Consider the following 23,399-nt stretch of genomic DNA (forward strand, 5'->3'; position numbering starts at 1 on the left):
GTTGAAAACACTAGCCTGAAGATGACGAATGGAACTTGAAACGTCGCCAAGACACTTCCAATTTTACGCGTGAGAAAACCCGAATAACCACACACACACACACACACACACAAATACACACATAAATATATATATGTTCAATAACACAGCCTGTTTTTAGCTGGTTGTTAGTCCCCAAGATCTCATGGTAAATGGATGGACATATAACAAAACAAAACAAAACAAAATAGGTCACTCACATTTTAGAGCACAGACTTGTGAGCAGGAAGACTTCTGAACATATAATCCTATAACATTCGCTGTTAAATCCTGTGAGTTTCTCCTCTACTTTGTTGGTTTTTCCCTCAAGCTTAATCTCTCCCAAATACTACAATCTTCTCCCATCAAATCCATTACAACTTCTGACAGTATTCAAAATAGAAGCTATTGTTTCAAGGGTTACATATTTTAAAATCTAATAATTGCAGCTAGGTATTTCTGGAAATCTGTGTATAAGCATGTAAGAATGAAATGCATGCATGCATGCATGAGAAACTGCATGACTAATCTAGAGAAATTGGTTTGAGAGGGTATGTGTCCATATTTTGCCCTTCCTCAATTTTTGCTACAGACTCTGATACATTTGCCTGAAATCAATTTACCTTTCAAGCCAAATTAGGCTGCCAACTCTCACTGTGATAGTTGAAGTTATAACATTATAATTTCTCTAAAGGCAGTGAAAGCTGAATACTAACCCACATTGGAAACTTACAGTAAATTCAGGTTCTCTCCAACACAATGCCTGAGGGCACCAATGTGATTGGCAACATCTGCCTTGGCACCAGGCTTTCTAATCCTCAGGATTTCTTTAAAGATGTTTTTATTTAAAATTTAATAAATGGTAATAAATGGGAAGTTAGTATGCTTTACAGAACAGCACCACTATAAAAAAATAGGATATAATTTAGCTCCCGAAAGCATTTTTAGAAAATAAAATGGCGAATGGCTAAAATCCAGAGCTAGGTTTGGCATCTGTTGAAGTGGCAGAGACACTTTGGAAAGCTACAGTGGGTGTTGAGCAACAATCTGTGTAGTCCAGCTGTAGTTTTTTTTACAATGAATTTTATACATTTACTTGATAAATTTAGGTAACATAGGTGAGGTGTGAGATAATTAATTAAACAGTTTACTGAAGGACAAGTAACAGAGTAACAGAAATAATTACTACACTATATCAGAAGTTATTTGTAGAAATGAGGGAAAACAAGAGAGAATATTGTTGCTTATCTCCTGCTTCTGCCATGCATACAACAATCACTTCACCAGTTGTATCCTAGTAATTGAGTATTTTGAGACTGGGTATATCAACCATGGCAATCGTTTTATGAGAATTACTATGAGATACTTTCAAAATCCCAGATACATTCACCAACTCAAGAGGTTGGGGACAATGCGTTAGACTATTAAATTTTCATCAATTCACATACAGAGTGAAGGAATATACTGCAATGAATGTTCAGAAGCAATGATTAGGAAAATAATATTTCTTGTTAATGGCATATACAATGATTAAAGGGGTAAGAAGTTCCTTGTTTAACAGAATAATGGTATAAAGGAGATATACACGGTTGTCTTGTTTTGAGAGCAAAACAGTGAAAAGCCCAAATGACAGTGAATTATGACGAGATAATTTATATGGGTAAAGCATCAGAGAAACTTCAAAAACCTTTAATGGGACTGCTTAGTAGTCAAGCAAAAAAAACCCACCCTGAACTACTTAACTAAATGAATAAAATAAAAAGTAAAATAAAGTAACTGAATTAGATTTGACAGAAGAGAATATTTGCAGCTCAGGTTTGAACTGTGGGGTGCACTGATAATGATACCTAGTTTTTGTAATGAAAGGATCTGCAAGAAAGCAACTCAGAGTAACAAGGACCCCTCTGAATTAGATTTTTCCAGAAGAAAATATTTAAAATATAAATATTTAAGTTGAGGGTGGAGAGCTCTACATTTCTCTTGATTTCAGTGAATACCAAATGATAAGATTTTCTTTCTGAATGGCTATGGCAGGAAAGGAAACAAAATGTACTTCAAATTTGAAGCTGGTCATATCTTGGTTCCTCCGAAGGGGTACTTATATTGGACAGTAGGAAGATGTTAAAGGCAAATGAGTACTTTAGTGACAATGACAAAGGCATCATTGCATAATACATGGGAGATGACAATGGTAAATCGTCTCTGTATTTTACCAGGAAAATCACTTGAAAGATCAGGTTGGAGACAAATTGTCCTAGAGAAAATCTACCTATGCATCTTTAATAGTAGACATTGGCTAGATGGCACATAAGCAAGCAAGCTGCTAATAAGTACGAAGTTCAGGGGTCATTCATTGAACTACTGAAAGTTCTGTAGAAATTAAGGTATTAGTATTAATCATTAAAATACCAAACTAGCAAATAAAGTAACAATTATAGTTGCCTTTGTGTATAGCTTCCCATCCTCTTCATTTTAAAGTGATTTTTAACATTATATTCCAGTTTACTTTAAATGTAATGAAAAAATCAAAATTAAGTATTAATTTTCTTTGCTGCAATTAATTTTACTTATTTGTCATCATTTCCTTCTATGATTTTATTTGTGATGTTTTGCATATGTAAAGAAGATACACAGCCATGACAATAACCAGTGAGGCTCTTCAGATCTGGATAGGAAGGAACAGACTTCAACTCAATCCTGGTGAGCCTAAGTGACTGTGGCTGTTTGGTCCCCTAGAGTCAAGGGTCTTTCCACCATTGATTTCAGCTAGGATAGCTCTTCCCCATTCTAGACTGGTAAGCAATCTGAGAATGCTTCTGGACTTACAGCTACTAAATGGCACCTGTGGCCAGAAGGAGTTTTATACAGGTTCATTTTATGTACCAGAGGCACCCCTTCCTTAACTAGTAGGTCCTTCAAGGAGTCAGTCGTGCCCTGGTCATCCCACCACTAGATTATTACAATATGCTCTATGTGGGGCTGCCTTTGAAGACCACCCAGAAGCTACAGCTGGTTAAAAAAGCACCATCCCAAGAAGTAGTTGTGGAAAGAATGACCTTGGGGGATAGGGGTAGGAAGAAAAGTCACTATCAAGACAACAGTCAGATAAAAATAAATGTCTCAAACAAGACAATCACGAATATACAGGGAGAGAGGGGAAAGTGCATTCAAACTGGCAAGATTCTACCACCATAACTCTACAATAAAAATAATACTGATCCACATAACATTGGATTCCTAGCCTCATCTACCTTGAAGGGCTGACAGTAATGCACTTCTTGGTAGGCTTCTTGTGTTACAACTGCTAGACAAGCTGCATTGGTTGCCAATCCATTTCCAGGTGCAATTCACAGTGTTGGTCATTACCTATAAAGCTTTATGGCATAAAGACTGAATATCTGCAGAATCAACTATCACCAAGTGTTTCTACTTGTCCAGTACATTCTAGCAGATTAGGCATGCACCAGGTTCCTTTCTATCAAACACTGTCATCTTACAAAACAGCCTTCGCCCTCCAGAACAGTATCTCCTCAGAAACACAGACAGCATCTTCTCCTGGAGTTCTGAAAAGCTCTTAAAATGCAATTGTTGTCTCAAGCCTGTTTCTGGCGGGATCCTGTCCTAGTTTCTTATTGTTATTAGTGTTGTAGTCTGGGCTATTCATCATGTTGTATGTTTTTTTTTTTTAAATGTATTTGCAAGTCACTGGGGAGCCGAGTGGAATGGGCAGCTATAGTACATTTAAATAAATAAATAAATAAATATTAGTATCACAAAAATATGCTAGAACTCTGTGTGTGTGTGTGAGAGTGTGTGTGTGTGTGTGTGAGAGAGAGAGACTGATTTTCTTTTATGAAGTCACATATTAATCCAACTAGTCAAGTACTATCCATCCTAACTGCAATTAAATTTCTCTGGGTATTATCTTTTTAGTATCATTTGCATCTTACATTTGGAAAAAGCTTGTGCTCTATCAGAAACAGATTAACAAAGTATTTTTAAAAAAATATCTAGTGATCTTCTGTGGTGAAAGTAAATATTAAAATATCTTTCTGAAATCTGAATTGCCAGCAATCCAAAATTTTGGTGATACTCATTTTTAAATTGCCAGCACCAAAATTTTGGTGATACTCATTGGTAAACACTGGGAAAGACCAAAGAGAAACACTGAATTAAATGTTGACTGAAATTGTAATCTTATGCAAAGTTTTGAGTTGAAAACTAAGTCTTTATCTGATCAGTGAAATGTATGTCCCAATAAGGATTCACTTAGTTGGATTATAAATTATTGACAATAACTTGGAAGATACAGACATGTTAGGCAGAACTGAATTTTCTCATATTGTATATTCTAGATAATTAATTTTTATATGTAAAACAAAAAGAGTTATCTATGTTTTTCTTTGCACTATACAAGATATTCCTGTTCTGAAGCACGTTATTCCTCAAACAAAACCATTTAAGGATAAACTATACATCATTTGCAACCTAGAGAGACTGTTCTGGATCATGTATGTCTGTATGCTAGAATGTTTGGCATTTATTGGGTTAAGTGCTGTCTCCTTAAGAGATGGCTTATGGGTGATGTAGTTTTAGTTAGTCAGCTATCCCATGTTAATAGGTCAGTGGTAGGAGGAAAGGAGGAGCACTGAAGTTCATCACAGGATATCCTGGCATAGGCCAGTTTGGATTGCCTTTGTTCATCCAGCCTCATGGCTCCTAGCCCCACAGCTTGGAGGTCCTATGCAACATTTGAGTCTTATGCAGAAGAAGAGGGGGAAACCCATTATCAAATTACCTGTGGAATAAACTATATTGCTGAAATATGTTTCTGGATGTATCTCTAATAACAGTGAGTTATTGTTTAGAATTCCTAGAAATAAAAGCGATATTTCTTTGCTTATTTTGCTGAGTTATGGGACAGAACAGAGGCTATGATCAAACATAGAAGACTGATGTAGTGATGGGATGGAAAAATTCTCACACATATATTTAATTCATTATTGAGTTTTTTATTTCCACATATCTAGAGTAAATGATAGAAAAACAATCTTACTTGATCTATTCCTAAACTAATTTTCAGGAAACAAGATCCCCCAAATATAAGAAATATTACAAGTGACTATGTGGAAATGACTATCTACAGGGAGGTCTTCATCTCACTGCATTGTCTGTTAAATTTCAACACAAGTAAAACCATTGCTCCAATCTGATGCCATATAAATTCAAACTCAACATAATAGCAATAATATTTGCTTAATATTATAGCAACTCAAAGGGAAAGCAGTCTTTGTTTACACATAACAAAATGACTGAGCTTCGCTATGCTCATGGTTTCCAAACTAAACAGAATGAGCTGGGTTTGAACATCACACTAAGTCATTTAATCACATTTTACCAACCACCACTATCAGATTCACTTGTTAAGTCAAAATCAAACAATTCATATTTTGCTTTATTCAAAATTTGTACTAGGCCAATTGTTTAAATCAGTCTGCTAGAATTCAGTGTAAGGTGTAACTGCTCTTATGAGGTTTATTTGAAAGCATATGGACTTGAATAAACTTTATGCATACTTATATTATTTGCCCATAAAAACAAGGATATAGTTAGTGTAAAGTGAATTTTCCAATATTATGCTAAGGCCATTTTACATTTTCTTTAATGATGGAAAGAAGGAAGGCTGTTTGCAGCTCTATTATCCAGCTAAGTATTTCTTGATATGTATGTATGTATGTATGTACACTCACCAACCTGAGGAAAGACAACAATATAATCATTCTCCCAGCAGACAAAGACAACACCACGGTAGTGTTGAACACATCAGACTACCAAGCCAAACTATCCAACCTACTCCAAGACCCCACTTACAAACCTCTAAACACAGACCCCACCACCTACCTGGAAAAAACCACCAAATCCAAAATAAAAGCCTCTCCCATCAGTGAAGAGATCCAGCAAAGAATCATACCCAGAGAGAAATCATTCAGATGCCCCAAGCTCTATGGCTTCCCCAAGATTCACAAAGAAGGAACAACACTCAGACCCATAGTCAGGTCCATAGGCTCACCTCTACAGAATCTTGCCAAATTTCTCGCCCAAAAACTTCAGCCCTACACAGAATCCATCTCCTCACACATACAAAACTCACTCCACTTCATAGAAACAATAAAGAAACAACTACAACCCAGAGACCTACTCGTGAGCTTCGATGTCACATCCCTTTTCACACAAGTGCCTATCAAAGAAGCCTTGACAGCTATCCAAAACAAATACAACCCCCCCTAAGCACATCCTAGATCTGACCAACCACTGCCTAACCAACACATACTTCATCCACAATGGACAAAGATACAGATAGAAGGAGCACCTATGGGATCACCCCTCTCACCCGTCATCGCAAACCTATACATGGAACACTTCAAAACCAATGCCTTAGACAAATCTGAACACAAACCCAAACTCTGGCTCAGATATGTAGATGACCACACTGGGAAAGAAAAACTGGACAACTTCCTCACACATCTCAACACCCTACACCCCAAAATACAATTCATGATGGAAATAGAAGCTAACAAACAACTCTCCTTTCTGGACGTCCTAATCTACAAAAAACCCAATGGCTCCCTAGGACACACCATCTACCAGGAAAAAACACACACCAACCGCTACATAAACGCACAATCCCATCACCACCCTGCACAGATCAACTCCGTAGCCAAGACCCTCATATCCAGAACCAAATGCCAAGCCAACAAAGACCACCTGAAAACTGAATTACAGACTCTCACAAACGTATTAATCTCCAATGGATTCCAAAGAAATACTATTACCAACCTAATCCAAAGGGAAACACCCCCCAAGAACTGAGACATAGAATACAACGACATCGCCCACCTCCCCTACATCAAAGGCACCACAGATAAAATCAGCAAAATTCTCCACAAACACAATATCAAGACTGCCACTCTCCCCTCCATATAGAGTCCTTGGTATGGTAGTCATCCCCTCTATCGTCGTCAGGGAGAGGGAAGGGGGCAGGTTTTCCAATTGGTTTTCCTTCCCTCCCCCTGAAGACAATAGAGGGGACAACCACCATACCAAGGACTCTATGTGGAGGGGAGAGTGGCAGTCAACCTAAAGATGTTACGAGCCCTAGCAATGCCGTTGGAAATGCTCCCATTGATAAGAAAATGAAAGTTAGTGGGGCAACATTGGAGAACGGGGGTTACTATAAGATAACTGCAATGAAATCTTGTGACGTAGGAAAAAGCAATGAGATGGCAACTGTGAAAAAGAACTATGGAAAGAGGGAAGGTGGGAGGAGAACGAGGAGGGGGAGTATCAGGAAGGAGGATGAGGAAAACAAACAGCGAAAATGTACAGGCACCCCCAATCCACAGCCACATGAGGAGGGGGGTGGGGACATAGATACAAACAAGGAAAGCAAGAAAATAACGATCAGCAGCACGGAAACTACAATCAGAGTGCAAGTGGATTGGCTGGGACCTGTAACAAGGTCCAGGAGCCGGGCGCAAAGAATGCCATATCCATAAATAGCCTCTCCCATCAACTGGAAGCTACCCTGACAATGCTGGCAATTGCCAGCAAAAGTTTGGTATTTTAACTTATTAAAACTTTTTATAGTTTTATATTTCCTGGTGTTCTTGCATTTTTGCTAGTTAAACATGAGTCTACCCAAGAATCACCTTTTTCTTTTTAGCATTCTTAAGAATATATATATAAAGTAGTAAATTAGTAAAGTATATTTTTATATTTATATTCTCCTGGTGTTCGTATTTTATTCGTACCATATATATATATATATACATACATACATATATATATATATATATATATATATATATATATATATATATATATATATATATATTAAAAATTACATTAAAAATTGAAGAATAGTGATTCCTGGGTACATACATTTCAGTAAAAAAGGAAGCGATCACCAGGAAATAAAACACCAAGGTTTTAATAAATAAAATCAAGCTTTCGATGGCTAACATCTGCCATCATAGTCAGGATACAAGCCAGCTAGTGAGGAAACCTGCTTATAAGCATAGCCACACCTAAACTCTACGCATGGACCTTGTAACAGGTCCAAGCCAACTAATCCTTACTTCACTTACAGCCTTCAGTGATTCTTTCTTATAGTTCCTACTTACATCCACACAATCACCCACTTCCCCCCTCCCTTTAGTTCCTGAGTCATATAGGCAACGTGTGTTTCTCAAAATTAAAGGGTCCTCTGCACTATATATATATATATATATGTATGTATGTATGTATGTATGTATGTATGTATGTATGTATGTAGGTAGGTAGGTAGGTAGGTAGGTAGGGTCTTGGCGACGTTTCGACGAAGTCCCATTCGTCATCTTCAAGCTGGTGTTTTCAGCTTCGTGCTTCGAGGAGCAATGTGTGGTCTTAGCTGTTTCTTCCTTTTAACTGCCAGTGGGGGTATGAATTGATTGGGTGGGAGCTTGGCTGTGTTCTGATTGGCTGGAGGTGTGTTCTGATTGGTTAGGGGTGTGGCTGTGCTCGGATTGGCTGGGGGTTGGCTGTGCTCTGATTGGCTGGGGGAGTGTTCTGTTTGGGTGGAGCCTTTGTTGTGCTCAGGTTAGTCTGAGTTGCAGGGGGGTTTAAAATGGTGAGCTGCATTGCTATTTTTTGGCTTCGCATTCATGGTCGTGCCTCATCTTCATGGTGGGTGTCAGTTTGCTTCATGTATGGATTGGAGGGGTTTAAAGTGGCTAACGATGCAGCTGTGGTCTGGCTTCTGGTTTGTGGTCGTGCCTCATCATCGGTGTGGGTTTGGGTTTGCTTTTTGCGTGGATGTGTGGTGGTGACATCCTGTGTGGTTTTTGTGAGTGTGGGTCTGGTGTCATTTTTTGTGTTAGGAAGTCATTTGTCAAGAAGGGCGGGTTTCCAAATGGCTGGTAGGCAGGAGGTATCATCTCGTTTGTTCATGCTGTGTGGGCGTTTTTCTATCTCGATGGCTTCTCTGATTATTCTGTTATTAAGAATTGGGTATGTCTAGTTTAACGAAGAGAAGGACAAGGGGGGACATGATAGCAGTATTCCAATATCTCAGTGGCTGCCATAAAGAAGAGGGAATTAAGCTATTTTCCAAAGCACCTGAAGGCAGGACAAGAAGCAACGGGTGGAAACTAATCAAGGAGAGAAGCAACCTAGAACTAAGGAGAACCTTCCTGACAGTGAGAACAATTAATCAGTGGAACAGCCTGCCTCCAGAAGCAGTAAATGCTCCAACACTGGAAGTTTTTAAGAAGAGACTGGACAGCCATTTGTCCGAAATGGTGTAGGGTTTCCTGCCCGAGCAGGGGGTTGGACTAGATGACCTCCAAGGTCCCTTCCAACTTTACTACTACTACTACTATTATTATTATTATTAAAATGTTCAGTTTTGGCGATAGTTCTGGTCTTTTTAAAGTCAATTTCATGTCCTGTGATTTTAAGGTGTTGGACCAGGGAAGAAGTTGGCTCCTCTTTTTTGACTGAGTTCTTATGTTCTTCAATGCGTGCACTTATTCTTCTGTTGGTTTGTCCGATGTATGTGGTGGGACAAGTGGTGCATGGGATTTCCTATACTCCTTGATTTTCTAATTCAATTTTATCTTTGGGGTTTCTTAGGATGGTGGATATTTTTGTGTTTGGGCAGAATGCTGTCTTAATGTTGTGTTTGTGGAGGATCTTACTGATTCTGTCTGTGGTGCCTTTTATGTAAGGGAGGAGGGCTTTGCCATTTTCTTGTTCTCTGTCTTGGGTTTTAGCGGGGGTTTCTTTTTGGATTAGTTTGGTAATCTTATTTCGTTGGAATCCATTGGATGTAAGTACATTAGTGAGAGTGTGTAGTTCGATTTTTAGGTGTTGTTCATCAGCTAAGCGTTTTGTTCTAGAGATGAGTGTCTTGGCTACGGAGTTGATCTGTGCTGGGTGGTGGTGTGAGAGAGCGTGCAGATAGCGGTTTGTGTGTGTTTTCTTTTGATAGATGGTGTGTCCTAGGGAGCCATTGGATTTCTTGTAGACTAAGACATCCAGGAAGGGAAGTTGGTTATTAGCTTCTGTTTCTATGGTGAACTGTATTTTGGGGTGTAGGCTGTTGAGGTGTATGAGGAAGTTATCCAGTTTTTCTTTCCCATGTGGCCAGATTATGAAGGTGTCGTCTATGTATCTGAGCCAGAGTTTGGGTTTGTGTTCAGATTTTTCTAGAGCTTGGGTTTCAAAGTGTTCCATGTAGAGGTTTGCAATGACAGTTGAGAGGGATGATCCCATGGGCGCTCCTTCTATTTGTTTGTATTTTTGTCTGTTATAGATGAAGTATGTGTTGGATAGGCAATGGTTGGTCAGATCTAGGATGTGTTTTGGGGGGTTATATTTGTTTTGGATAGCTGTCAAGGCTTCTTTGATTGGCACTTGGGTGAACACTTGGGTGAAGCTCTAGAAAAATCTGAACACAAACCCAAACTCTGGCTCAGGATGAACAAACAAGATGATACCTCCTGCCTACCAGCCATTTGGAAACCCGCCCTTATTGACAAATGACTCTCTAACACAAAAAATGACACCAGACCCACACTCACAAAAACCACACAGGATGTCATCACCACACATCCACGCAAAAAGCCAACCCAAAGCCACACCAATGATGAGGCACAACCACAAACCAGAAGCCAGACCACAGCTGCATCATTAGCCACTTTAAACCCCTCCAATCCATACATGAAGCAAACTGACACCCACCATGAAGATGAGGCATGACCACGAACGCGAAGCCAAAAAATAGCAATGCAGCTCACCATTTTAAACCCCCCTGCAACTCAGACTAACCTGAGCACAACAAAGCCCTCACCCAAACAGAACACTCCCCCAGCCAATCAGAGCACAGCCAACCCCCCAGCCAATCAGAGCACAGCCAAGCTCCTAACCAATCAGAATACACCTCCATCCAATCAGAACACAGCCAAGCTCTCATCCAATCAGTTCATACCCCCACTGGCAGTTAAAAGGAGGAAACAGCTACAATCACACATTGCTCCTAGAAGCACGAAGCCGAAAGCACCAGCCTGAAGATGACGAATGAGACTTCGTTGAAACGTCGCCAAGACACTTCCAATTTTACATGGGAGAAAACCCGAATAACCAAAGACACACACACACACACACAGAGAGAGAGAGAGAGAGAGACATATATATATATATGGTGTGGCTAACTGATGAGGACAAATGATTTCTGAAAGTTTCATTACCAGGCTAGATAACATCTGCAACAGATTTTAGGAAGTGTCAATGTTCTTTAGTTTATAAGGGCTTCAGGTGTGGGCATGTCAAGAGTCTGTAATGGGTCAGGTATGAGTCATCAGTGAGAGGCTTGTGATGAGTCTTGTGATGAGGAGGTTACATCAGGTCAGGGTCATTGGGAGGTGAACTGCTGGTGGGAAGGGGGCTTGCATGGGTTGGCTGAGGGTTGATGTTGTTTCTGGTTGGCTGTGTGGTTGATTTGGATTTTGAGCGGTTCATAAACTGGTTGTAGGTTGATGTGTCTATTGAAGGAATTGCTTATGGAGTGCATGGTGGCAGATCAGGTAAGGTACTAGTATGGCTGTGGTGGGTTGCGGCGGAAAGGGCACCGAACCTGGCGTGGGGTGAGTTGGTCCAGATCCAGAGTGCCGTCCCGCTGCTGGCCTACCAAGGCTCTTCTCCAGTGGCCACCGGTAGAACTGCACTGGTCACGCCTCCACCTTTGGGCTGCTTGAGCACCAGCCTGCATGCCTACTCAGTGCTGCAGGCACCAGACTAAGGGCACCCAATGCGGCCGAGAAATGTTCCAGCAGTAGTAGGACCAGCAGACAGGCTGGTCAGAGGCTGGAGCTCACTGAGGGTTTGGCTCGTTGCAGCTGCAGGTAAGTAGACGGTGGGATGGAGAGGGCGAGGCCAGCAGTAGCTGGTTTCACCAGCAGCCACTGGCAAAGGGCCCTGGCAGCCCAGCGGAGGGGGGGCGCTCCAGCTGTCGCACAGAAGATCTGAGCTGACTTGCCCCGCCCTGCACTTGGGGTTATTTTCAGGGTAGGGCTTATATTAGGGCCACCCCTGAAAATCAGCTGGGGCTTACTTTTGGAGTAGGGTTTACTTTTGGGGAAACCCGGTATGTATATGTACAGGTAGTCCTCAACTTATAAGAGTTCATTTAGTGACTGTTTAAAGTTAAGATGACACTGAAAAATGTGACTTATAACTGTTTTTCACACATATGACTGTTGCGGCATCCCCATGATCACATGATCAAAATTCAGACCCTTGGCAACTGACTCATATTTATGACAGTTACAATATCTCAGGGTTATGTGATCATCTTTTCCAATCTTCTGATAAGCAAAGCCAATGGGGAAGCCAGATTTACTTAACAACCATGTTACTAACTTAATAACTGCAGTGATTCACTTAACAATTATGGTTTTGGTCTCAATTATGTAAGTTAAGGACTACCTGTACATACATACTATATACTGTTCATATAAATTTGAACAGTATATGCATATGTATACATTCGTACACTATATTAATTCAACATTTGCTGAAACAGTTGCATTATTTCAACATTAAAGAAATGTAACTGATTAAAAATTAAAAATTCAAGTTAAATTTCTTCAGGAATTACCACTACCACTACACCTAGTACATATACTATTAACTATCCCAGAAAACCAGCATGTCTGAAGGAACAAATATCTAAGAAATCTCTTTAAGACATGAAAGTTATGAATAACACATTAAGTTACTAGTACAGTATATTATGTAAACAGAGCAAAAAATACCATTTTTATTGCTTGAAATTTGTATTCATTGACTGTTGTTTTTAATTAATAATTTATGCAAATTACTCTCAATAAGAATGCTACAGTTATGACAACCTTGAAGCATTAGATTACTATTATCAAAGACTGTCTGATAAAAAGAAACACTGAATTCAGTTATAAATTTATTAGCTCTATTGCTAATCCAATTCAGAATAAAATAAGAATTACAATAGTTTTATATCTTTCCTTTGAAAAATTAACATAAGGAAAAGTATAACAGAATAGTTTTTCATTAGCTTAAAAGTTCATTTTAAACACTCCTCACATCCAGTACAGTTCCTTGCAAATTTTATTAATGTTCATAAAATTCAGGCATTGATGAAAAAAAAAGTCATATCCAAATAATATTCTGAAATAAATCTGCAAATCCATTATACCTTTCTTAGTTCTAATTAGAGTTTTCTCCCTTTTCCATTTAACTCTTCTCATTTTTTTAGTATCTCTCATGGACACCTTAGCAGAAGCTATCAGCTTTGACAGAAGACAAAAGTTCTGGCAGTGAACCATAAATTGGCCATTTCCATAAAAAGAACTACTAAATGAGAAACCATGTGCTCAGTATATGAAACTAATTTCATGCTTTCAAAAGCACACCGTGGCTTCTAGCAAGATAGTGGCCTTGGGACTTGCAAAGACAGATCGGCTAAATAGAAATAGGTTTTCTGCTGGGTAGCCATGCTTTACATGTACTGTTAGTAAATAGAAATTCTTGAATCTTCTGTCAAACATATACATTCTTTTCCATAACTCTGGAGTAGAAAACTATAAAAACAACTGTCTGGTGAATAAATTTACAGCAAAAAGTATGAGATGGCTTAGGTCTCATGAAAGGACTGCAGAGTTACTACTCATTCTGTAACAAGAAATGGTTTTTCTTTCCTATTGGATATTACCACCCATTACTAAAACAAATATCCAAAGAGGAATAGCCATTTCAACTATATTTTATTTCAAGCAAATAAAAAGATTTGGTGAATAATTTACAAACTAAAATGATTAGCCAGAACTTTTTAGACGTGTAAACACAACTTAATCCTCTGACATGTTTTTAAACTTAAGGGACTGATAATGTGAATTCCAGAGATTATTACCAGCAATGTATTCAGGTCTTAAAGATTTGCAACCTTTAAATGTCATATTTAATTAAAGTGTTGTTAGGCAGGAGTTACAGGAATTGTATGCCTCTTATAAAACAAGTTATCATTGCAAACAAAATTACTAGAGGTTGTCCCATATCTTACAGATCATATCTTTTTAATACTGACAAAATCAGATACATATCATGCTGGTATATTGTTTTTGCTTTTACTTCATTAGCTGAAAGGCACATTTGCCATTTATAGTTCAAGTCAAGCTTTTTATAAATAGGATTTTATGCTCTGCAGTTTGTTTTTTGACCACAAGTATATAATCACACTGATGATTAATTAGCCTCATTAGTTAATCATCAGCTTGTCATATTGTATCAATAGATGTGTGTTAATGTATTTGAAATTCATAATGACTATTTTGCGAGGATAGTCTCTTCTGATAATAAATACTACACCAGCAACATAGAGGAGACAACCCATTACATAGAATTGCATTTGCAATGCATTATTAGTTATAATCAGAAAAATAATAACCTGTTTTTCCACACAGTTTTTCTTAAGCCTTGGTGTTCTTTTGGCATAGATGAGAAACAAATTCTACTCCCAAACACGTGAAGATTACAAGAATGCATTTCCTTTTGAAATGAGAATTTTGTAATGTTTATATTTTTAAAAAAGCATTGCTCACCTCTGCTAGGAAGTCCACTCCACATGATAGTACTGTAGTGCTAAATATCCAGCTTGTAAAAGAAACCAGGCTAGAAATTCAAAACTTCCAATATGTGACCAGCAACAGAAGATGGGTTGGATACTACAGAGACCTGAATCTCCAGCCCTGATCATCTGTGTGGCAGGAAACTGTTATACCAGTGCAGCTTCAAACCTTCTCCACTGCTGGCTTATTTGCACTGCTCATTGAAAATCCTTTACACGCTGGCAGCATTTTAGGGAAGGACAAGCATACTGAGTCATTTGTAAAGAAATCGCAGCAATTTTACTTCCACACATTCACTTGTATTGAAGTATATACACACAGCACTGTTAAAGTAGAAGGTCTTTGGAGTGGATTTATGCTGAGAAATGAACAATCTTCAGGCTTCATTATCAATGCATGGAATCAACTGCAGTGATCAGATTCAAGCAAGGCAGATTATTACGAAATGGCTCTACAGAGATAGCTTCAAACCATAAAGAATCATCTTCCTAAAGTGTGCGAGTGTTAAAATTAGAGCTAAATTTTCTACAGGGAGAGAGAGCATTCATTGTCAATATGCTAATATGTATTATTGGGCTTGATTTAAAAATGAAAAATGACATGTTGACTGTGTCCCCCCCCCATTTATATGAAAATGCACAACACATGCTCAGAAAGGAAAGACTGGTTATATCCTGCTGGCATAAAATAGCTTGAAAGCCTCCCCCAGGTCTCCCTCAAAAGACATAAATGCACATGGAAAACTGTAGTCCCACTATGGATTATTGACTGGGTAAATTTAGGCACCTGACGCTTCAGACCTGCACCTTTAAAATGTTTACTATCTGCCCTACTGCTCTTCTCTCTTTTGATGTAGGTCACTTCTTGTTCTCTCAGATTTCTAATCATTTCACCCTCTTAGTCCCTTGTCTCAGCCTGTTCCTTGTTGCCTCTAGCATTGTTACAGTAAGTCATCCACCACCTTTCATTCACTGCAGCTGCTTTGCACAAAACAGTTACGCTAACTCTGTAACAAATTTCTTTTGACACCAAAAGATGCCCTCTCTTTGGAAACTGCCCTCACTGCTGCTCTCTTATCAGAGCTCTTTGGGGTGTTTTTTTTTTTTTTTCCAGAAACCAACAAACAGAAGGGGAAATTGGAGGCCACCTGTATTTTTCAGCTTTTGATTGCTTTTTAAATCTTTGGCAGTTATTCTGTCCCTTCGTATTCTCTCTGGCAGTGTTTTGTTGCTATGTCATTCTCCTGGGCTTTTTCTTCCATATTGTCTGAGTTGTTAGCTTTTGCTTTCTTTCATAACACATCTAGATTGTTCCCTTGTGACTTTAATCTTCAAGAAAAAGCTAGCTACCTCTCGTCTTCAAGTTACATTTCCACCCACTTTTCATTTCTACCACTTCCTGACATGGTCACTCCATTGATCTTTAAGAACTATACTGTTGGCTCTTTCCCTTATGAATTTTTTTTTTCTTGTTTGAACATCACACTGTCACTTTTAATACAGCCTCCCCATCTCACTGTTTGCACCACTCAACATTTTACTTGTACTATGACCTACACTCTAATAATATCTATCTTGAAGTTTATTTCCATTATTTATCTCCAACTTCTGACCTTTTTCTATGCTTTTTTCTTTACTTTTATCCCTGTTCTCAGCAAATGCTCCACTGTTCTAGCAAACTTGGCGTGTATTTTCATGACTCCATTTGGTATGTATCCCCAAGTTGCTAAGCGTATGCTAAGGAAAAATCAAATTATCTAACTCAAGAGGTGTCAAACTCAATCACATCATGGGCCGTATTGGGACTTGATTTGTCATTGCGGGGCCGGGGTGGGTGTCACCTGTGCGGGCTGCATCTGGCCCATGGGCTGCATTTTGATATGCCTGATCTAACTGCTCTTATTCAGTTAAATTTCAACTGTCCTTCTCTGCATTTTATCTTCCTAACTTGTATTATAGGCCCAATTCTGAAATTATTTTCTGCATTTCATTCTGTACTTGGTCCTAATTTTCTGCCTCTTTCTTACTTCACGTATTACTAGCTTCCATAGGAAAACTAATTAGCTGTCTTGCTTTCCTACTACTTTCTCCAGACTTCATCTCTTTCAGTATTTATTGATGAAATCATCTCCATTAAATCACTCAACTTGCCACCTTAAATTAACAGATCTGATTTATCTATTATCTATTCTTAATAAATCATAGCCCTCTTTTTTTTCCCTCTTTCCTCTACTGTGTTCAAATTTACCATTATCTTATTTATTCTGGAATAAAGCACCTTGTAAATTTTAATGTCTCTTCTCCCCCCCCCCCCACCTCCATTACAAGCATCACAAATACATCCAGCTTATTATATCCATTTAGCATTTTAAAAATACAGATTCCTGAAAAGACACAATTGCTTAATCACACATATCCAGTAATCCAATAGAAGTGAATATACAGTATGTACTTCAGGATTAAGCCAGGGATTGGCTGACTGGTTCAGGAATTCTGGGAGTTTAAGTCCACAAGTCATAAAAGGGCCATCATTCCCCACCCGTGATCTAAATGATACTGAATGTTTCTCAAGTCAACAGGATTTAGGCATAGTACAAACTACCCAACAAAATATACTTCTTCTCAAATACAATTTCCACTTAGAATATCAATTTGAACTGTGACTTTAGATAGTTGAAAGAATAGAATTATAAATTATAAAACTAGACAGGTATATGCAACTCCCAAATTTGTGGATTTAGTTGGGAACTGGCAGTTCTCTGGTGTTGTATACAAAACATTATCCCTGTACAACCTTAACATTTATACTTAGAAGGCATAATTAATGGGACAACTGGCATCTAGTGCATCGATTAGAACAAAAGATTAGGAACAGGGAGAGTCACTTTCCTATATCTTTCACTGGTAATCTTAGGACAATCTCTCAGTAACCTACTTTTCAAAGACAAAATTGGAGACTATAAATCAAACACATTTGGACTATGTGAAGTGTCAAAATGATTCCATTTGAAAAGAGATTTGACTGAAGGTCCATTTGAATTAAATGTTCATAGTAAAATCAATTTCAGGTGTCAAACCAAATCACCTTTTTCAACACTTTGAAAATATTTAAATGCAATTCAGATACCAGATGGATTTTCTAGCTTTGCAATCTCAAACTTGGTTGCAGCTTTTCTTCCACATATGCACAAAACTGAAGCAGATTGCATGGTGAACAACAGGCTTTTTAATATTGATATGAGTTTTTATTTATTCAAACTTAGCCTGTGGAGTCCTTGATATATAGTAATATTGCTTTCCTGTTTTTAATCTCTTGGTTTTGTTTTAGAATGTGTTAGTTATGTTGACTTGGAAGAAGACAGATTTATTTTGTTATTCCCTTTTAAATTTTTGCTCTTTTTATATATGATCCTCTATCTTTTCCAAAATCTATAAATGCACATTTTCCTAAACTATCTTTTTATCTGGCCTGCCATTCACATCTATAAACTATTTGCAGTTCTTCAATTGTTCTAGTTCTTTTATTCTGTAATAAAAACAAAAAAATCATTTACTTTCTTGTTGACTTTGCCCAGTCTAGCAATGAATGAATCTTCTTCAATGCATGAGTGAAGAATGAACTAGCATTGTAGGCTGTCAGGACTGTGTTGTGTCTAGCATGTGTAGATTTCCCTGACACTGTATGTCATATGCTAAATAATAATAATTGTATGAGTGAGTCTAAAACACTGTTTTTAGAACACTATGCACAATGCAGCCTATTTCTTTATACTAGATATTACATATGCAATATTGATAAAAACACAAAGAATGTTTTTAATTGTTGCCCTGATGCAACATTTATAGAAGACGCTAATCTTGATAATAAGCCATGAAGTTCTCCAACCAAGAAAAGCAAATGATCAGACAGCATAGTAGATTCTCTGTTCCTAAATATAAGCTTTATCTTTAAGAAGCGTTTTGAAACTTTTAAGTATAATACTTTCTGTATTGGTTCCTCACAATCTTTGTAGATTATTTAAAGGACATTTTGAAGGCAACTGTATTGCTCTTTCTTTCTTTTCTATTTTAAAAGTATGGGAACATTAATAAGAATCATAATGAAACCTTTAATGCTACCCTGCCAAAACTTTCCTGGCATATGTCTAAAGGATCTCTCATCCCTACTGTTTTCATTCAATTCTACAAAAAAATGAACCTGCAATAGATTTTTTTTGATATTTTTCTTTATAGCCTATGATCAATGGGGCATATTCCATTTGCTTATTCAAATCCTTATATATAAAAACTATTCAGAATACCAAATAAAAGAGCTACTGCATTAGTAACACTTTGATATTGATTTTTTAATTAAAGTTAGTTACAGCTAATTCTATAGAAAATCTTAGATTACTGAATGTCAGAGATTCTAAAAAGAAAAAAAAACCCAATACCAAATAACTGAATATACTTACACAATATTTTGTAGTGCATCTGGTTTAAACATTAAATGCATCATTTTAAAACTTATTACAAATGGTAATTATAGTAAATGACCATTTTAATCATTTCATATCACAAAAAGCGGATTATTTTGGTACAAATAACACATTGTTTGTTCTGATAAAAGATAAAACAACTGAAATGAGTATTTTAATATTTGCTTCTAAATTGCAATGTTGATTGCAAACTGGATGATTTTTCATATTTCTTAAAAAGGAAAAATCACTGGGATGACATTCAAATATATAGGAGAATGGAAAGAGATAAGAGATTTTTTTTTTAAATTATGGGGAAGAAAACCACATCTTTAAGGCAATGATGCTTCAGCAGAAACTGTGATCATATAACACTGTTAACCATGGGTAATTTTATCATGACTTATTCAACCCAATTTTCAAAGCTCATATGATACAGTGAACCATAAACTAATTAAAGATTGGATTTTCATACCATAGTAGGCTGTGGTTGGTTATGTAATTCAGTGGCCTTATCTGCGTAACATATTAAGTGGATTGGGTAAGGCTAGCCTATTGGACAAACATATAGATCCAACCATCAAAAGATGGGGAGTTAAAATTTTTAGTCCACAATAGTCCAAAGTATGAGAGACTAACTCTCATGAGCAATTGTATTATGCAAAGAGATGTTTGCTTGGTGGTCTCCCTGCTCACCCCTCCCTCCCAGCAAAATGGGCGAAACAATGATAGACAACTTAAATAAATACACAGATAAATCTGGGGGTTAGAGAAAACAAGCAGAAAATCCTTTCGATACTTCCAATTTAATTGTGATATCTGTAATTACACCATCAAACAACTTTATAGTTATGCTGTCTCCTGATTTTCTGTAGCTGAATTTCTGTAAAATGCTGACTATGTTCACATGGCATAGCTGTCCCCAAGCTAACCATTTACACGTAGTCCTCAACTTACAACAGTTCATTTAGTGACCATTTAAAGTTACAATGGCACTGAAAATAGTGACTTATGACCATTTTTCACACTTATGACCATTGCAGTATCTCCATGGTCACATGATCAAAATGGAGATGCTTGGCCAGCAGTTCATATTTATGATGGTTGCAGTGTCCCGGGGTCATGTGATCCACTTCTGCGAACTTCTGACTAGCAAAGTCAATGGGGAATCCATATTCACTTAACAACCATGTTACTAACTTAACTAATGCAATGATTCACTTAACAACTGTGGCAAGAAAATCGTAAAATGGGGCAAACTCACTTAGATGTTTCACTTAGCAACATAAATTTGGGACTCAAGTGTGGTCGTAATTCGAAGACTACCTGTATATCAGAAGTCCCAATCAAATGGGACTTGATAATAGCTTTTCTGTTTTTCATAACTGAAGTTGTCCTGTTGATATTAATATAGATTAACACAAAAGGGGGATTTTAAAATGTAGTAATAACACAGCCCTATTTATTATTTCATTTGCATAAATGAGTTATCCTTGATTAGTTAAGCAAACACCTGTTTTCTTCAAATAATCATTAAGGGAAAAGACAGAGGGAGAAATATACCAACTAGTGCCATAAACGGTTAAGTCTGCTAAAAGCAATCTTTGTATGAATGCTTGCACTGACATCTTGTGGATATTTTAAAACACAACATAAACTAGTTAAAGACCCAAATGTATCACTGGATTGGTTTTTTGCCTATTGAAAAAAGATAATCAATACAAAAATAGAGATATTTTATATGATACACTTGTTAATTTTAATGGCTGCAAGTTAATTTCAGAACTGCATTTTAAAGAAGTTTTTTCCTCATTCCTGTTTCTTTTTTTTTATATTATGGGCTCTGTTTGTCACTATTTGATGTTTCCCTGTGCTATTATTGAAAGACTAACCAAAAGTGTATTTTTAGCTCATATGAAATGAATACTGGCTGTTCAGGAATGAATTAGGATTTTATAACATATGAATATGCTGCAAAGACCACGAACTAAAAATGAACACATGGATGTTACTGAAAAATCCAAAACTTCAATAAACTTCATTGCTATAAATCATTATTTATTCTGACAATACATGTGGAACTACCAAAATCCTACTCCAATATTTCCTCAGCATGAAAGGTGTGATGTATATAATGTTCAATGTCTTAAGTTACTATAAATTAAATGTTGCCAGTAGAAAAGACCATATCCTTGCTTTCCACCATCAATCACTGATGTCAGTAGAGTAACTTAAGTAACATCAGGATTAGAACCACTGCTTGGACATATCCTCTCTCTCCCTATCACTACTGTATTGTTTCTATCTTGACATCTCTGGTGTCCTTTCTTGAGGGAGGGAAAGACTGTTACTATCCTACAGGCCCATAAGGTGTCTTCCTTGCAATATTCCTGTTTTCCTCTGAAAAAGACAAGGGAAGACAAACAAGCATCCAGCAGGGCTATTACGCCCACTTTAATATTGGTCCTGCAATAGACAGGGGAAAGGTGCAATTATAATGAATTTCTTTGAGTCTGTGAAGGGGGATGGCAGTTTGCTAAATATTGCAGGAGAGTCAATTTAGTGCAATAGTTAAGGCAATAGGCTAGCAACAGGAAGACTGTGAGTTCTAAACTTGCCTTAAACACATAGCCAGATAGATGATCTTCGGCCAGTCACTCACAGCACTAGGAAGAAGGCAATGGTGATTCTGTTTCAAAATGTTGCCAAGAAAACTGCAAGGACTAGCCCAGGCTTTTGCCAAGGGTCAACAATGCTTGAAAGCATCAACAAATAGGGACATAATTTCTGTATGTCCCTTTCTTTTTAGGAAAGCAGGCCACATCATTTCCTCAAAGCCATGAGGTTATTAGAAAGAGGACAAAAGGCATCACAGAGATCCTGCTTTATTGTCCTTAATAAATGAGGGACTCATAGTTAGTTTCCAAGATTTTGAAACCTAAACCAGGGCTTTTCAACCGGTGGTACACATACTACTTTAACGAGTGGCAGGTGTTACACAGCCCTGCCTAGCCAAATGTAGTGGGGGAGGGAAAGAGCCAGCGCAGGCAAGGACTTACTGTGGGAGAGCCTTCTGGAGCTGCAAAGGCCCCAGGCTCACTTCTGGCTCACCCTCCCCCATGAGAAAGGAGGAAGGGGGGGGCAGAGACAGGAAAGACTATAAAAGGAGGCAGTTTGGGGGGGGGGGAAGAGAGGAAAAAAAAGAAGCAGCCTTGGGAGGAGGTGGAGTCAGCTTTAGCTGCACCAAAGGGGAAGGAGGAGGGTGGGGTGGAAGAGGAGAGGAGATCAAGCAGGCCAAGCAGGCTGGGCACGAGCCAATCTACAACTTCTGTGGCAGCCACTTGTGCTGGCAGCAACAAATAGGCAAGAAATGCAGCAGGGGAGGGATTACCCTCCATGAGGAATGAAGAAAGGCGGCATCGGCTGGAGGTGAGACAGGGAGGGAGAGAGATGGAGAATGGAAGGATTCTTATGTGCTTTTGTGACTTTGAAGTTCTGGGATTTGTGCAATGAGGGCTTTGTGTTCTTAAGGAGTGTTTGACAATTTCTATTTGGCTGATGGCTGATGTCTTGTGTTAGTTTCTATTGCTCTGCTATTGTTAACTGTAAGTTTTGCTGCAAGGGATTTTGAAGTATTCTCCTGAATGGATTTTGCCTGTAGCATTCCTTTACTTATGAATGGAGCCATTTGGGGAGGCTGCCTTAGTCAGCAGCCAATACTTACATTTTTTTCTTCCTTAAGTGCTGGCTGCGCTCCTTAACTTTCCTTTCTATCCAGTAGCTAATTCTTAAAGGAGAATGTGCCTTTCTAAGCTAGTTCACTCAGCAGCTTGTCTTTTCTGTCTCTGGAGGCTTTTCCTTGTTTGATGAATATACGGAAGAGAGAAAATATGGGGGGGGGTTCAAATTCTTCCTTCAGAAGGAGGTGGGCATGAAAAAGAGGGAGGCAGGGAAGGAGGGAAATCCCGCATTAGCACTTGGCCACCATCAGCCCTGCCATTGACTTTGCTTGTCAAAAGGTTGCAAAGGGGGATCACATGACCCTGGGACACTGTGACCATCATAAATATGAATCAGTTGCCAAGCATCCAAATATTAATCACATGCCCCTGGGCATGCTGCAATGGTCATAAGTGTGAAAAATGGTCGTAAGTCATTTCAGTGCAACTGCAACTTTGAACAGTTTTTTTGTTTTTTTGGTCATCAAGTTTTTGACACCTTGC

The 23,399-nt window shown here is 38.1% G+C and overlaps 1 protein-coding gene across 3 annotated transcripts in view; it reads right to left on the reverse strand.

The window, feature by feature from the left end:
* Nucleotides 1-23,399, reverse strand: part of ZNF385B (zinc finger protein 385B) — a 275,321-nt gene that overhangs the window by 182,620 nt on the left and 69,302 nt on the right. Inside the window, exon 1 of one of the 3 annotated variants that reach the window (XM_039327149.1) lies at nt 14,694-15,028. The exons of the other annotated variants lie outside the window; for them this stretch is intronic. Coding sequence (XP_039183083.1) covers nt 14,694-14,718 — 25 coding nt within the window. The 5' untranslated portion in view covers nt 14,719-15,028. Of the gene's footprint in view, nt 1-14,693; nt 15,029-23,399 lie in introns of those variants that run through there. 3 annotated transcript variants of the gene reach the window in all.

The sequence above is a fragment of the Crotalus tigris genome, unplaced genomic scaffold (genome assembly GCF_016545835.1).
Source record: "Crotalus tigris isolate CLP2741 ecotype Arizona unplaced genomic scaffold, ASM1654583v1 scf7180000024351.1097467, whole genome shotgun sequence".
NCBI lineage: Eukaryota > Metazoa > Chordata > Lepidosauria > Squamata > Viperidae > Crotalus > Crotalus tigris.